The sequence below is a fragment of the Bacillus rossius genome, chromosome 6 (genome assembly GCF_032445375.1).
Source record: "Bacillus rossius redtenbacheri isolate Brsri chromosome 6, Brsri_v3, whole genome shotgun sequence".
NCBI classification, from domain to species: Eukaryota; Metazoa; Arthropoda; class Insecta; order Phasmatodea; family Bacillidae; genus Bacillus; species Bacillus rossius.
In genome coordinates, this window is record NC_086334.1 from 312,567 (window position 1) to 328,587 (window position 16,021).

Here is a 16,021-nt window from a genome sequence, read left to right on the forward strand (position 1 = left end):
CCAGCGCTGCCACCCAATTTTTTTTTACCTTCCTTCCTTTTCCACTTACAAACCGAATATATTCTGTACCCGTGGAAATATCTGTCTGCCACATCACAGGGTAGCAATTCAGTCGAACATTCGCCCAACATAATAATTAGGTGTAGTTGTGAACAAGTTAATTCGTATGGCTCCACACAAAAATAATAGTTACATTAGCAGTTTCTAAGTGCAAATGTGTCAGGATAACACATTTGATTGATTTTTCGTAACAATCTCTTCTCCACGAGGAGGTTTCGGCATCATCAGCCGATGCCGTTTCTTCCTCTTCTGGAAGCACGTGGATTTCTGAGGAGCAGATGCGTGATTAAGGCGGAGCACGTACCCGGTTAACCTTACATCTAAGTAGCAATCGCGATTTTTTTTATCCTTGGGTGAACTCGTGGTCGAGTTGTGCAATCGAACAGCTCACTTCCAGGGAACAACACGCCCTCTGGTTGCGATACCTGGAGCGTGCGGGCAGGCAGTCGACCCATCGACCCATCGACCCATCGACCCATCGACCGGAGACATGATGCAGTGCGCCAGTGCCAGGGTCCCGGAGCGGGCTGCAGAGACGCTACCTGGATGCCTGACCTTGGCACGCACCTGGCTGGGAGATGAGCTAAGGTTCGTCACTTTTAGTCCGTCAACCAAGCGCATCCACCAGGGCCCATCCGGCATGAAGGTCAGGGGTGGCCAAAGTAAATTTTCTAATACAATTTTAGTACATTTAGAATGGAAATATTTAGTAAATTTTATTTGTGGTTCAGAAGCGTCCCATTTTCATTAGCACTGCAGTAAAATAAAACTTTAGTAAGATTGGTAAAATATAATATGAAATTTGGAGGAAATATGACAATTATTCAGGTTTCAGGGGGGAAGGGGAATGGAGGAAAGGCATGCCGCCAAAGTGCATTTGGCCAAGCGATTTACCTTTCATTCGGCCGTCAGAAATTATTCCCAAATAAGTGCTGCCAACAATACATGTTTTTTGTCTCTCCAAGACTTATATTGTTTGCTAGTTATGTCGTTTTTTTGTACGTACTGTATTAGCATTTCATCAAAAATATTCAGAGTCGTGATTAAATGGATTTGACATGAGTTTTAAGAACCGCAATGTTGTTATTGAAAACAACTGAACGACCTGCACCAGCTCACAGGCCGAGCTCCATGCAGTCCGTCCGTCAGAAGTTAGAGCCTGCCCAGCTTTCCACGGACGAACATTTTTCGGGCCATCCGATTTTCTGCAGGTCACGTGAAAGTTAAAAATTGAACCTTGCTAGCTAATTATGCAACAAAAAAAAGTAGGCACAATATATTTTTTTTATTTTGTTGAAGTTCCGCCATTTAAAAAGTGTTAAAATTTAACCGTGTTAAACATAAATTTAAAATAATTACCTGGAACGGAACATGTCCCCTTAAAATTGCTATTATCTGTACACAGGAGCTATTAAGTCATATGATGTTCTCTTATGTACGCCATAACAGTAACACACGTATCTGGACGCTTGTCCTGTGTGGTGGTCCCGTTTAATGATGTGCAGTTGTTCGACATGAAAACTGTTGCACGTCTTAAATTTTAACTTTTCATTATTCAAATTGCACGAGCACGTAAACTATCTGTGGACTATTTTCTTTAGCTTTGAGCGGAAAGCTACTTGTGTGGGTTACAAAGGATAATAAATCTTCCCAACAACACATCCACGCTTGCAAGTGTATTTCACAACGTGGTATTTCAAACACGCTCCATACCACCCACATCCCAGCGAAGCAGAGAATAAAGTCTCGTTAAGTTTATTTGGATCAAAGTTGAAGGTAATATTAAATTGGTTTAAAATAAATTCGAACGAATTTGATAGTAGGGGAAACATGAATTATATATTTTTTATTTCAACCCCAGTGTTCATTATAATAGATCATCTAAAAATTTTTTCATCCAAATATTTTAAATAATGTTCAGTGTTTTTACAATAAATTATAACGGATTTCATTGTATACATACTAAAAGAGTTGTAATATCCTTTTGTCTTTCAGCCATTGTTATTTCCACCCCTCGCAGTAATGGTTGGTTACATAAAAATATATAGTAGACAACAGTTTTAGACAGCATTTAGAAAGCTTAAAATAAATAACAACGGGTTCGAAAGTGTACATGGTACGGAAGTTTTATTAATTCTTTATTCCACGCCGGTTTTTTTTAACCCCTTGCAGTAATAGTTTATCTAATAAAAAATGGTTACAGATCAAAATTGTAAGAATTTTTGAAGATTTACAATTAATTATTATATATTTTATAGTTTACTTAATAAGTGGTTATGCATGTTTTTGTCCTTTTAACCTCTTTTTTCTCTACCCTTTACAGCAATGGTTGGTTGTATCAAGAATGGTTTGAGAAAAAAGTTTTAGATGATATTTAAAAGGTTTAAAAACAATTCGAACGGATTTAATAGCTAGCCTACTAAGGGTGTTACGAATATTTTTTTGCCAGTCAACCAGTGGTTTTGCCGACCCTGATTGGTCGTATAAAAAATAATTTAGACGAAAGCTGTAGAGGTTTTACAGTAAATAAATACGGATTGTACATGGCACGGAAATGATGATTTTTTAACTCTTCTTTATTTATCTCAACAAGTACACACCAAACATCAGGCAGATTGAGTGACGGCGACCTCGGCGGGAGTGACAGAGTTGGTAGCCATGCGACTGTGAATACAACATGGCGGTATCAGGAAACGCTCAAACGCTGCGTGTCGTAAGTACCAGAGTTCAAGTTTACAAAACTCAGCGTTTGCAAATACGGTCCGTCCGCAAATAAAAAGATGCATTTGAACCAAATGAAGATTGAAAACCCGGCATTCGAGGAAACGCGAACGCGTGAATAAATAATATGTCACAGGCCGGGATTCCAAGACACTAGGGTGAGGTGGCGAGTAAGCATTGCCTTGTTGTGATACAACCAAAACCTAACTCACGGGCCGTATTCTAGAACGTGTCTAAACCGTATCCCATTAAGGGACCAATCAACATTCGTTTTAAACAACAGTACCCTGCGCGAGGCTAGAAACTGGTTCCAACCCATTCTAATGGACGTTTGGCAACTATCGATACATTGGGAAAGCAGCACCGTCGCACGAATTACAATTAGCTATTTTAATTTTCTCAAGTACTTTATAAATCGCTATTATTTCTTTTTATGGACATAAAATTGTACAAAATATATAATCCAGGATAGTTGCGCTACCACAAAGTTTCATTTGCCACACCGATATGTATAGTTCGTCACGAAATTAACGAAAAAGTGAGCTCTGCGTATACGCAGAATTTGGGAAACAGATAGGTCACGGATAGGACACTGAAATCCGCTTCCTAAAAACAAGGGACTGGCCGTGTCCTGTCTTGCACTAGGAATACGGTTAGGGTACAGGTGCAGTTGGAGTACCGGCCTCAGTGGGAACCACGGTGGGAACCACTCCTGGTCAAAGGATGGCTCCAGTGTGAAACCATAGCCTCTCCTGCTCGAGCCCACCACACCTCGTGGACCACTCTATGTATATCCTTACATCCATCGAGTCATCTCGACAGAAAATATCGAGAGCAAGTCAAGGGTATTCTAAATAGGTACTCGTTTTTATGTATGACTTTTCTTTTATATATAATTTCTTTTATGTATAATATATAATAGGTGCTTATTCATGGAAGAGAAGCTGTTATATTATATTATTTAAATTTTGTAATGCTTTTAATACTGTTCTTGTACCTGTTCATGTGTTTGTATTTATGTGTATTTGTAATTTTTTTTGACATATTCTATACCATTATTGTATGGTCTATTGAATGAAATAAAAAATCAAATCAAATCAATACAGTCGGTCGGGTAAGTTCAGGTTTTTAGATTTCCTCTCCTCCTCTGAGACTTGAGAGTGGAAATGACGTCACAGCGACAACGTAACAAATGAAAAACTTACATAGTACTTAAGTATTATAAATTAATCGCATTTTACTGAAATGAAAATGTGTTGTACCAATAAATATTTATGTAATGATTTTTAGAATCAAAATATTATTGGTTGGTAGAACAAAGATAAAGTGTAATTATAACCTATAAAGGACACACACTGAGGTTTTCACGGACTTCACAAAAATGTGTTACAAGTGCATATTGAGCAAAAGTACAAATACAAGATTAGACATATTTAACTAGTAAATTGATTTATATTTTAAGGCTGCGTCCGAATTCAAGTACCCACACAGCTGTGTACTTGTGACCTTGCGTAGGTCATACACTTGACCTTTTGGCGTACTTGGCGAATCCGGATGCGTTCAAAGTTTGGTCTATTCAAACGGTATTAGCCATCAAACACCTTGTTAAAATTTTCAGCAAATAAATTTTATTAAAAAATGTTTAACAGAAATTATTAATTTTTAACACATATATTACCACAATTTACTTTAAGATTTAACTATTGTTTCGTAGCTACAATCGGTATGGATGTGTAAATATATGTTGACACTCCATTATGTTCAAATATTTATAAACTAAAATATAAAGTGAAAATAATTTTATAGTTCTAAAATTTAGTTAAAATGTTGTATGTAACCTACAAAATGTTTTTCAAAAGGTTGACGTTTCTTTACTCGAAGTACGTGAGAAGTAAACAGATTAGTTTACTTGCATACTCGCATACTTCACTTTCAGTTCGGACAGACCCTGCGATGTCAGCTCCGGAGACTGGTGCGTATAAATAGGAACTTCAGGAGGATTCGTACACAACCAATAGGTCCATTGGCTCTTCTGTAAAATATAACATTGTGAACGTGTTATCTTACAGCGGTTAGCTATTCGTACATGAAGTTATGAAGTCGACCGACTATCTTCGGTTGTTGGTTTATCACGATAAAATAGGTTGAAATAATCTCTACGACTTATCGCCTAAGTGCTTCCCAAGGCTACACGTCTTTCAAGTAGGATCTGAACAACTTTTTATTATAAATAATAGAGAAAGTATTTAAGTTGTAAAACTTAGCGTCGGGATTATGTTTAACTGAATGCAGTTAGACAACCACCTCTAATATTGTCGCTGTCAAAAATTTATTTCATTGAAATAATTGGGGGTATTAAAACGTCACAAAAATATGTGGAAAATTAATATCACCGCCAACATGCCAGTAAAATAATTTTTCACCAGCGACGATATTCGTGGTGATTGTAGAACATCATTCAATTAAACTCAGTGTTACATCTTAAATATTTTACTTTCTCTATTATTTAGATAAATAAAAATTTATATATCTATATGAGATTGATAAACTCCTACCCCGTATGTCCGATCATCATGAAAGTTGGCATATTGAAGTGTTTTTTTTTTTTCATGGAAAAGGTTTTTTTTTGTAACTCTCTATTATATTGTGCTGCAGCGCATCAACTTCTATACCGTTCAACCGATCGCCATGGAGAAATTCATTTTTATAACAGAAAATCATAGGTCTTAGACATAAAAACAATGAATAAGTGTCATTTCTCCATGTCCGCCACACGGTCATACAGTAAGGTCTGGCAACTTCCTATCCTTCTCCTTGATGAGATCCGATCGCTTAGTGGAGCTCGCGGCAGCTAGAAAACTAACGGCGCTAATACCAGTTTAGTTTAGAACTTCGTCAATAGATGGCATTGCCTTGAATTTTAAACTCACTATCGTTTGGTGCGTCCGATACGTCTTGTTTTGGGGTATTCTAGGATCTCTATATTTTCTTTTCGGATAGCTTTGTGTTATCTATTTCTCTAACAATTGACTTTGCATGTGTTTGGATTAAGGTGACTTTGTTATTTTTCGATCTAGATAATCAATAAGTTTCATAATTAATTAAATAATAGTTATTGTGCTTGCTTTAACTCACGAACAATATATCACCCAGTGTTCAGCCCAGGCAACGCCGAGTACCTATCCCAGCTAGTTTGTAATAAAACTGTTGTTCGGATCCAACTTGAAAGACGAACACGACCCTTGGGAAGTCGTGCAGATGTTGGGAACTTATTCTGAGCGACGAACCCGCAGCCGAGGCAGGTCGGTCGCATTCAGACTCACCCTGTGTAGTCACGGGCGGTAGTGGGATGTACGGGGTGCAGGCGTGGAAGGTGCCTGGCGCTCACGTGACGCGAAGGCGGGCAGCAGTTGCCTCACTGCAGGAGGCGCGGAGGAATAATAATCGAGCACTCCGAGGATTCCGTCCCGGAGGGGCAAGAAAGAAAAAAATCGGAATTGGGATAGCTTGCTTTCTCGTCGGTCCAGTTCCACGGAGGTGTTTTTGAGAAGGGTAGAGTGTGTGGAGGGGGGAGGGGAATGGCTGGCACGAGATGTTGCATCTTCATCGACGGCTACAGCCCTGCTGACCTCCTGTTGGCATATCCGCGAGGCGTATATAAGGAGCCGGCCCCGGCGGTCCATCACATCAGCCCCAGCCACTGCCGTGAGAGCCACAGACAACCCACTGGCAAGTAAGAAGCATGGCTTATACGTGCACGGCATGTGTAGCATCTTAGCTCTCGGTATACGGCATTTCATCGGAACAATTTTGTGAATAGAATGGGAGTCGCACGAAACGGAACTATGTAAACCTGTGCTGCCATCTTAGCCGGGCGGCGCGAATCGAAGTACTCTAAGCCAAAAGGAAACTTTATAGTAATAACTTTTTAGTGATTTTTAACAAGACAGGCAGTATTTTAATAAAATACCTTGTGGAAAATCAGGTTCAAAGCCGGGGTTTTATTTTCTTTGCAAGTCTTTTTAGCTTTTATAGGAGCCGTTTCAAAATGTATATTTTTAAATTTGCTCTGCAAATCATATGATTCAATTACAAATCATGTGATTCAATAGTCAACGTAGCTGCTCCGGCAACGAATTCTAGTGGTGGGTGCGGAAACTAATTGTGATTTAGTTAAGAAATGTAGTTGAAAATACAATCCTGGTATATTTATCAGACTTCATATTATTTTAAAGAATACTGCGTTAAATTTCGTGTCCGAGTTTCATACTATATGTAAGTATATTTGCAACATGAGAACACATGAATTAGCTCTTTACCGAGGACAGATGTTACACATCACTGGCGAGTTCTGACTCGCTCATATATATTTATTGTTTTAGGGCAGTTCCCAGTCTTCAAGACCACCATGAGGTTAAAGTTGATCATTCTTCTCTCGTGCGGAGCCTTCATTAAGGTAAAGATAACAAATAACTTTCATGCTTCACAAAAAAGTATTTCTCCTTTAAAAACAATTTCTTACCTTTTACTGCAATCGTTTTCGTAAAGTCACAGAATTATTATAAATAAGGTATCGCATCATGGATTGATTTTTTCCTCTCAATGAACGCCGTTTCATAGTAGTAATTATGTTAACAACAACAACAACAAAGTTATTGTTATAACAAAATGTACGATTTTTATAAACAATATTCATATAGTTGAAGTAAAAATGAAAAATAAGTATAGGCCTAAACTTTAATTTATTACGTACAATAGTGCCAGAATAATATTTTAAGTTCCAGCTAAACATATTTATTAAGTTATTGTTTATGCAAAATGTTGGTGTTTTTGCATGAAATCATGTTGCAGGAACAGATGACCAAGGTGGTTTGAAGTAAAACGAAACAGGCACAATGAACTAGGAGAGTCTTGATTGCCGCCGGTGTAATGTGGACTGACGACAACTGGACACGATAATACTCGGACTGTGATCAACCTCACCAGCCTTTGCTTATAGCAGCGTCATGGACGTATTTGTGCAATCAGGGACCGACTTCGAAAACAACTTTCCTGTTCTACAGCCATTTTCACAAATCCTTGCGAATAAAGCTTAAACTTACATCACAACCTCATAATTTGACATCATAGTTTTCCATATTGGTCAATTTTCAAAGTAACCGAAAAGTGTTGATATTATTTTAAAAACAATATCCCGAAATTAAGAAATGGAAGTTTCTTCAGTATTGCATAACTGCGTCTATTTGGACTTATTGTCGAGCTTGCAAATTTTTTTAGCGCTTTGTATGTCCGCGTTTAAATGCAGTAAGTACTTAATATTATATTATTAGTGTATTCAAATAAGCTCAACAAAAACTAATTCTTTTCATTTAACAATTTTAACTAAGAAAAAGTGGGTGCGTGGCCGCCCTGCTCACTAGAAAAGAAACTTCACAGATTGAGGGATAACAAGGTTTTAGGGTACCCACATATTTGAAACAAGGATATAAGTGTGCAAGTATACAAACGTAAGAAGACGAAAGTACAGATATGCGAGTGTCGAAGAACGCGTGTGTTAGTAGCATCCGAGTTAGTTTGCAAGTATGCCATTATGTAAATGCGCGAGTATTTGAGTTTGTTGCAATGAAAAATTGATATCGAGCACTTCTGCTGTAATATTTGTTTTCGGCAAGTAATTTTATTACTAAAATAAAACTGAACAATAAAGTACACAACTACCGGGACGAAAATACGGCAAATCCAGTGTTGCAATCGTGTTGACTCTCCCGCATGAAGCGCACAACTTGAGAGTTGCGGGTTTAGTTTTTTGTAACTATCTAATGAGTCATCGCCTCGACGTACTCTTAGAAAAGCGTGTTTGTTGCAGAGCCGTACTTACAGCAGGCTTGTTGACAGTTGTGTGGGCGAATCGCAAGCAGGGTCGCAACTGGACTAGCTTCCACCCGGGGAAAGAACTCGCCACAGCATCTCATGTCGCTATCACGCATTCATTCCACTATTCCGAACATTTTTGATTCAACCTACAATTAGATGGCAAATAAATCCATTTATTTGAAACTGTTTTATCTTTATACATCCCAAGTTGAATGGTATGCTATACTTCAGTTAATCTGTCTCCCGACAGTTTTATTTGTGTCGTAACACTACGCCACTCTGCCAGCGGCACGAGCGAGGCTGACGGCGCGGTGTTGTGCGCAGGCGCAGATCCCCGAGGGCGGGAACCCGTTCGGCCGGCCACTCGTGGATGACCACTACGTGTACGGCGACGAGATCCCCGGGCTGGCCGGCGTCGACTACCCGGTGCACGCGCGCGTGCCCGCCACCGGCTTCACGTGCGCCGCGCGCCGCGTGCCCGGCTACTACGCCGACCCTCTCGCCGGCTGCCAGGTACTAGTGCTGGCCCCGCCTACCCGTGTCTAGAGCTTCACGATGTCCAAGCGAGGTCTGTTCACGAAAACCATTTAAGAACTCGCCGAGGGCCGATAAGTAGTTTTGTTTCCCGATTAGGTTTTAAACTATATTTTTAGAAAAGTTAAAATGGCTAAAGTGTCTGTTTTCAGAGTAATATTAAATATTTTAAGCTTAAAATAACCGGTAAAAATTCCTGAAAGCACTTAGGGGACTTGCATTACAACTTCATCTTCGTTTCTCCGCCATATAATGTTACGGTCACCTGTCAGAGGAGACACCGCGCTAGAAGCATTAGCGAGCGTCGCACTTATCATCCCGCCTCACTAACACTGACTAGGCGGGCCCACTAATCAATGCCTTTTGCATGTGCGAACGCCTTTGTTGGCTGCGGTAGCGGTAATTACACTGCAGCTATGCCGGGTTCATAGTTAAAAAACCAGCGCACGGCAGGCCATGCGCACGACTATGCACTCATCCTCTGCGAAGTCATATTGCATTTGAATGTTATTGTTAACTTTAGTGAATGAAATTTAGCGCTGTATTTAGCATATGTTGTTAGTTTTAGTAAAAAAAACCTATATTAACTATCAAATGATTATCCCTGGACATCTGGCCAGCAGTTTGTGAGCACAGTTTTTCAACATGTAAATTAATATGAGTTACGTTGACTTTAACAATTATAACCACGAAACATTTTTTAGGGTTTTGTATTAAATGTAGGCCTATTGCTAGTGACATTATCTAAGTTATTCCATTAATTTATTTTTAAAGCAGGAATTATACTTGAGCATTGTAATATCTCGACACTTTCTTGCCAAAAAATGATTGATACATATAAACAGTTCTCAAGTTCCGCCAAATGGCACTCTACTCTTCTTCCACTGGCTGTTGCACCAGGCGTCAGTGAGATAAATAAAATATAGTTATTTCCCTTCTAGGCACATGGCCGTCCTATGCGCTGTTTTGAATCAGTAGGTACGAAAACATGGCGTTCAAAATATGGGTGCACGACCTACTTGTTACTGGTAAAGTTATTAATTCCAATTGTAAAAACAGCTATTAACCACTCAGCTTCTTAAATTCCTTTTTTTTTATAGTTTTCATAACACGTCATCCAAATACACGGCCTCCATTTTATCTCGACAATAAAACGCTCAAAGTCTAACTCACTCATTTTGCACCTACTACTTCTCTATACAAGTCCACGTCGGTCAAAAACCAACTAGAACTGACTACATTATCTTGCGTCAAACATGATTAACTTATTAAAACATTATATTTAAAACATTGCAGCTTTATATTTTCCCTTGAATTTGTAGAAATATCCGGAAAATGTTTTTCTACGAGAAAAAAAATATTTTCGTTGTCATAATGTTGGTACTATATGTATTAAACGTGTATATTGTTCATACTGGGCATACCTATGCGACTGACGTGTCAACAACGCCATACTTTTACACAAATATCTTGGAGCTGTCCAGTATTGGTCTGCAATGTGTTTGATGCTGTTAGACACGCTGAAACGTTGCGCATCGTTGCTACGAGTGTTTCGGCTTACAAAACATAGCGTGTGGAGATACTGTCCTAATATTTGACCCATACGTGGTTTCCCAACGCGGGGTTTATGCCAGCGCGTGAATAAAAGGGGTCTTAGACTCAGTTTCATACGTCATTCTGGTTAGTTTTTTTTCTAATCGATACTATTGTCTAAGGGCTATTCCTGTTAATTTATAACAATGACTATCTTCCATTTTATGTTTCATCAAAGGCTTATCACCAGATACTTTATAAATGTTATACAGCATCTACTTAAATTAGACGAACAAAAATCGCTTAAAAAATTAAGTTGGTATCATGTACACGACTTAAGGCTAAATTTTAGCATACGCCTTTAAATTGCAGCTGAACAAGTTATTGCAAACTATAACCAGTAACCGGCTTCGTGCGGGTAGAAAAAGATATTTGTAACCGTTTAATCATCATAAGCCAAGAAAGCAGTTGATTTGTTTGTTTTTCTCAGGATTCGGTAATTTTTTAAAATAATCTTTTTTTTGATAAGGCAGGAATATTGTAGATTTATAAAAATGAAATCATTTTTGTAATCAGTACAGTAGTTTTCAAATTCGACTTCTTACAACAAAAAAACTCACACACACTCTGTTTATCATATTCGTATAGATAGTAATAAAAAAGTATTTCAGATGGAACGCAAAGCGTCTGGAAGAGGGTTAGTTGAATAAAGTTCTACAGACACCGTAAAACGCGTCGATGTCTTAAAATGTAATATACCTGGTCGTCTTAGGAGGCCCGCCTCTTCAGGGAAATATCTGTGTTAGCGAGGCGGGATGATAAGCGCGGTATCGCCTCTAAGCGCAAGGCTCTGAACTGGCGCGTGGTCTTCTCGTAGTCACAGGATAACTGTGAAATGTGAGCGGTGACCGCAACATTATGTTGCGGAGAAATGAAGATAAAGGTGTAATGCAAGTCACTTAAGTGCTTTTAAGAATCTTTACCGGTTGTTTTACGCCTAAAAAAATTCTCTGAAAACATCCGTTTTAGCCATTTTAACTTTTCTAAAAATACAGTTTAGAAACTTAATCCGAAATCAAAAGAACTTTTCGGCCCTCAGCGAACTCTTAAATGCTTTTCGTAAGCGGAAACCACTCGGATATCTTGAGTAGTTTGGAAATCCCGTTGTTTTTTCCCGAAGCTCTCAGGCGGAGCCCTCCATTGCGACGTAAGACCATACCAATTCAAATTGTTTCACATGACCTCACCATCGAAAAGGAGTCAGAACTCAAAGGGTGTTTGTCTCCGTGGAGCCGCGGTGCGTCTGCCCGCAGGCCTTCTACATCTGCGGCGACGGCGGCCGGGGCGCGTCCTTCCTGTGCCCCAACGGCACGGTGTTCAACCAGAGGGAGCTGGTGTGCGACTGGTGGTACAACTTCGCCTGCGGCCTCGCCGAGAGCTTCTACTCCGTCAACGACGCCGTGGTGGTCGCCATGGCGGCCGTGGACGCGGCCAGCGGAGTCCTCAGCTCGGCGACCCCCGCAGGTACACCTCCAGCTGTGCGTCAATCTGCGGTGTTCGCGCCAGTTGGCTCTCGGCACACCGCACTTGGCAGTCTGTGTAGCCGCGGTGCTGCCCTCTGTGGCGGATGGCGCGAACCAAACTTCACAAAGCCAAAGGGAAAATTGATTGTATTAACAGTTTGATGAATTTTTAACAAGATGGGTAGTACTTTGATAAAATTCCCTTGTCGAAAATCAAGTCAAAAGCCAGGGTTTAATATTTTTCCAAGTATTTTTTTGCTTTTATCGGAGTCGTTTCATTATATAATTTAAAATTTCGGTTTTCAAATGGAATGATTCGCCAGTCGACGTAGCTTATCCGGCAGTGAATTATAGTGGCGGGTGCGGAAACTGCGTGTAATTAGCGCCAATACATGTAGTTGAAAACACAATTTGCGAATATATTCATCACACTCAGTATTATTTTAAAGAATTCTATGTTAAATTTCGTTTCCGAGTTTCGCATTATAAGTTTATTTGAAACACGAGAACAAACGAATTTGCTCGTTACCAAGGTTAATGTTTACACATCACTGGCGAGTACTAAAAAAACTTGCCCTTAAAGTCTCATCGATAAAGTCGTCATAACGACACAGACTATCGATATAGCCATATACTTAGTAAGGATCTATCCCAACATTTGGCCTACGTGGAAAGGTGTTCGGTTATAGTAGAAAACCTCAATCAGGAAGCCCGTAACAAAATTTGAATGCAGGTTACCCGTAAAATAAGTTTAATCATATTGTTAGCTTTTAAGGCCTACCTAAACATTATACTAATAAACTGCAGTTTCAAGTTGCAAAGTCTTTATAGATAAAAGTCCATATCATAAGTTTTACTGCGATTGTGAACAAACTTTGTTCTTTCACGTATAGTATTTATCTAACTACAATTCTGTTCTTGGTTTTCCAGCGGTGTCACTTGCTGGGCGCAATCCTTCCGCCGCCGCCCTAGCCGCCAGGTACTCGCCCCTTGCTGTCACGCCCACCGCCGCCGCCCTAGCCGCCAGGTACTCGCCCCTTGCTGTCACGCCCACCGCCGCCGCCCTAGCCGCCAGGTACTCGCCCCTTGCTGTCACGCCCACCGCCGCCGCCCTAGCCGCCAGGTACTCGCCTCTCGGTGCTGCCCCCGCCACTGGTGTTTCGCCCCTGGCATACAGTCCAGCCACCGCCGCCGCCCTAGCCGCCAGGTACTCGCCTCTCGGTGCTGCCCCCGCCACTGGTGTTTCGCCCCTGGCATACAGTCCAGCCACCGCCGCCGCCCTAGCCGCCAGGTACTCGCCTCTCGGTGCTGCCCCCGCCACTGGTGTTTCGCCCCTGGCATACAGTCCAGCCACCGCCGCCGCCGCCCTAGCCGCCAGGTACTCGCCCCTTGCTGTCACGCCCACCGCCGCCGCCCTAGCCGCCAGGTACTCGCCTCTCGGTGCTGCCCCCGCCACTGGTGTTTCGCCCCTGGCATACAGTCCAGCCACCGCCGCCGCCCTAGCCGCCAGGTACTCGCCCCTTGCTGTCACGCCCACCGCCGCCGCCCTAGCCGCCAGGTACTCGCCCCTTACTGTCACGCCCACCGCCGCCGCCCTAGCCGCCAGGTACTCGCCCCTTGCTGTCACGCCTACCGCCGCCGCCCTGGCCGCCAGGTACTCGCCTCGCGGTGCTGCCCCCGCCACTGGTGTTTCGCCCCTGGCATACAGTCCAGCCACCGCCGCTGCCCTAGCCGCCAGGTACTCGCCCCTTGCTGTCACGCCCACCGCCGCCGCCCTAGCCGCCAGGTACTCGCCTCTCGGTGCTGCCCCCGCCACTGGTGTTTCGCCCCTGGCATACAGTCCAGCCACCGCCGCTGCCCTAGCCGCCAGGTACTCGCCCCTTGCTGTCACGCCCACCGCCGCCGCCCTAGCTGCCAGGTACTCGCCCCTTGCTGTCACGCCCACCGCCGCCGCCCTAGCCGCCAGGTACTCGCCTCCCGGTTCCGCCTATACTGGCCGCTACGCCCCTCTCGGGGCCGCCTATGCTGGCCGCTACGCACCTGCAGTGTCTCCCTACGGTGATCGGGCGGCCACCTTCAATCCCGCCTTCACCACTGGTGGTGTTCCACCCAATGGCGGGGCTGTGGTGCGCCGTCCCGCCTACGATGCACCTCTCGACACCAGCAGAGCGGGTGCCTTCAGAGACTCTGCGACTGGAGGAGGGGTCGGCACTACCACCGGCAACATTGACAGGACATACCTACCTCCGAGCAAGAGATGAGCCAGCGAGGCCTTCCTGTGCTAACCTGCCCACCTGCAACGAAGACAACTGCACACTATTCAACTGCGCATACCATCATTAGTACTATCAAGTTACATAAAGTTTAACACAGAGTACCTAGGATTAACAATGGTGAAATTTATATTGTATTTATTGTAGGTATGTTTTTGTATTTATCACTATGCTTTGTATATGAATCAGTATTTAAGCTCGGCTAAAACAGAGCAAATATATTTATTTAAATGGAATAAAGTGATATTTTATATTAAATACATAACTTTATTCTGATACCTCACAGTGATAAAAATAACAAAAATAACTATATATTTTCTAATACTGGTGGAAATTTTTTATATCTGTGTGTGGTCTCTAGCTATCGTTTGTATACAATAGTGTTAATATATATCGAAAACCATGTGAAAAATTACCCAAACAACTATAATGTTTGGAGTAAAATACCTATATAGAACGTAATTTGTCCTCAGTTGCCATACACAGAAATAAATTATTTGTAAAGGGTGTAATTAGTAAATACGACTTTGAAAACAAAAATTTAGAACATTCCTAACACAAAATACATTTAAAACAATTCTTTAAAATTACTTAAAAACAGTCAAAAATTTAAAAAAAAAAAATAATGGTATACAATTTTATTAGTTTTACTAGGTATTTATTAAAATTGCTAACTAACTTAGTACAAGACTGAATTTATTATTTCTCGAAAATTTGCTTGTAATTAGTCTTCAAAGTTATCAGTTGCTGAAATATTGTAATGAACTGGCAATAATATGTCAAAAATACTATGAGCTTGTGACATGATAAAAAGCAGTGATTTTTCTTTCTATTTTACAATTTTACTGTGCTCCATTGGGCAAACTAATACTTTGCTTTGAATAGTATGAAACCTTTAGACTTACTCCAAGATGCAGATTGGCCAAGTTTAATGACAGTTATAATTTTATGTTTCTAGGTTATGGCAGTTCTAAGTTATGAATTTCTAAGTGACGACTTTTCCAAGTTGTGTATTTTGGCGTTAGTGTTTCTAAGCCATCTTCGTTCTAACGTATGACAGTTTTAAGCTATATGGATTTTTCGAGAAATCCTAATTATGACTGTTCTAAGTTTTGTGTTTCTAAGTTATGTTTGGATTCCCAAAAAAAGATAAAAGATAGTACGTGAGGCACTCATCCTTTCACGAAAGTCTGCATCAAAGGATTTTTTTTCTTTAAATTTGTGAACTATTTGGAATGTCTACAAAAATTATAGACTTAAAGATAATTTTTTTTAAAGAATCATTCAAAATACTGTGTCTTTAAGGAGGTATTCGGAAACAGAAGATATGTTTTGCGTTCTTCGCCATTTGAAATCAATACTTTTTTTAATCAGATATGTTAACGGTCGCGTGTTATCGATATCTCGCGACCTAGTCACTGCGGCGCTTCAGCCCGGCGCTAGAACTGGGTCATGCTGATAGCGCACGCACTCGACGTCTGACGTTTGCCGAACTGTTGCGCG

The 16,021-nt window shown here is 41.2% G+C and overlaps 1 protein-coding gene across 1 annotated transcript; it reads left to right on the forward strand.

Annotated features, from left to right (window-relative positions):
- The first annotated feature begins 550 nt into the window (after nt 1–550).
- Nucleotides 551–14,776, forward strand: LOC134533353 (ice-structuring glycoprotein-like). The gene is made up of 4 exons (XM_063370874.1): nt 551–706; nt 8,980–9,168; nt 12,036–12,246; nt 13,176–14,776. The coding sequence occupies exons 1-4, from the start codon at nt 551–553 to the stop codon at nt 14,504–14,506; spliced, it is 1,887 nt and encodes a 628-aa protein (XP_063226944.1). The 3' UTR covers nt 14,507–14,776.
- Nucleotides 14,777–16,021: the final 1,245 nt, after the last annotated feature.

Excerpts from the sequence above, each read along its gene's own strand:
- LOC134533353 (XM_063370874.1), top strand. The coding sequence starts at position 551 with ATGATGCAGTGCGCCAGTGCCAGGGTCCCGGAGCGGGCTGCAGAGACG. Across the intron at positions 9,169-12,035 it reads ACCCTCTCGCCGGCTGCCAG|GCCTTCTACATCTGCGGCGA; the intron begins GTACTAGTGCTG and ends GTCTGCCCGCAG. Across the intron at positions 12,247-13,175 it reads CAGCTCGGCGACCCCCGCAG|CGGTGTCACTTGCTGGGCGC; the intron begins GTACACCTCCAG and ends TTGGTTTTCCAG.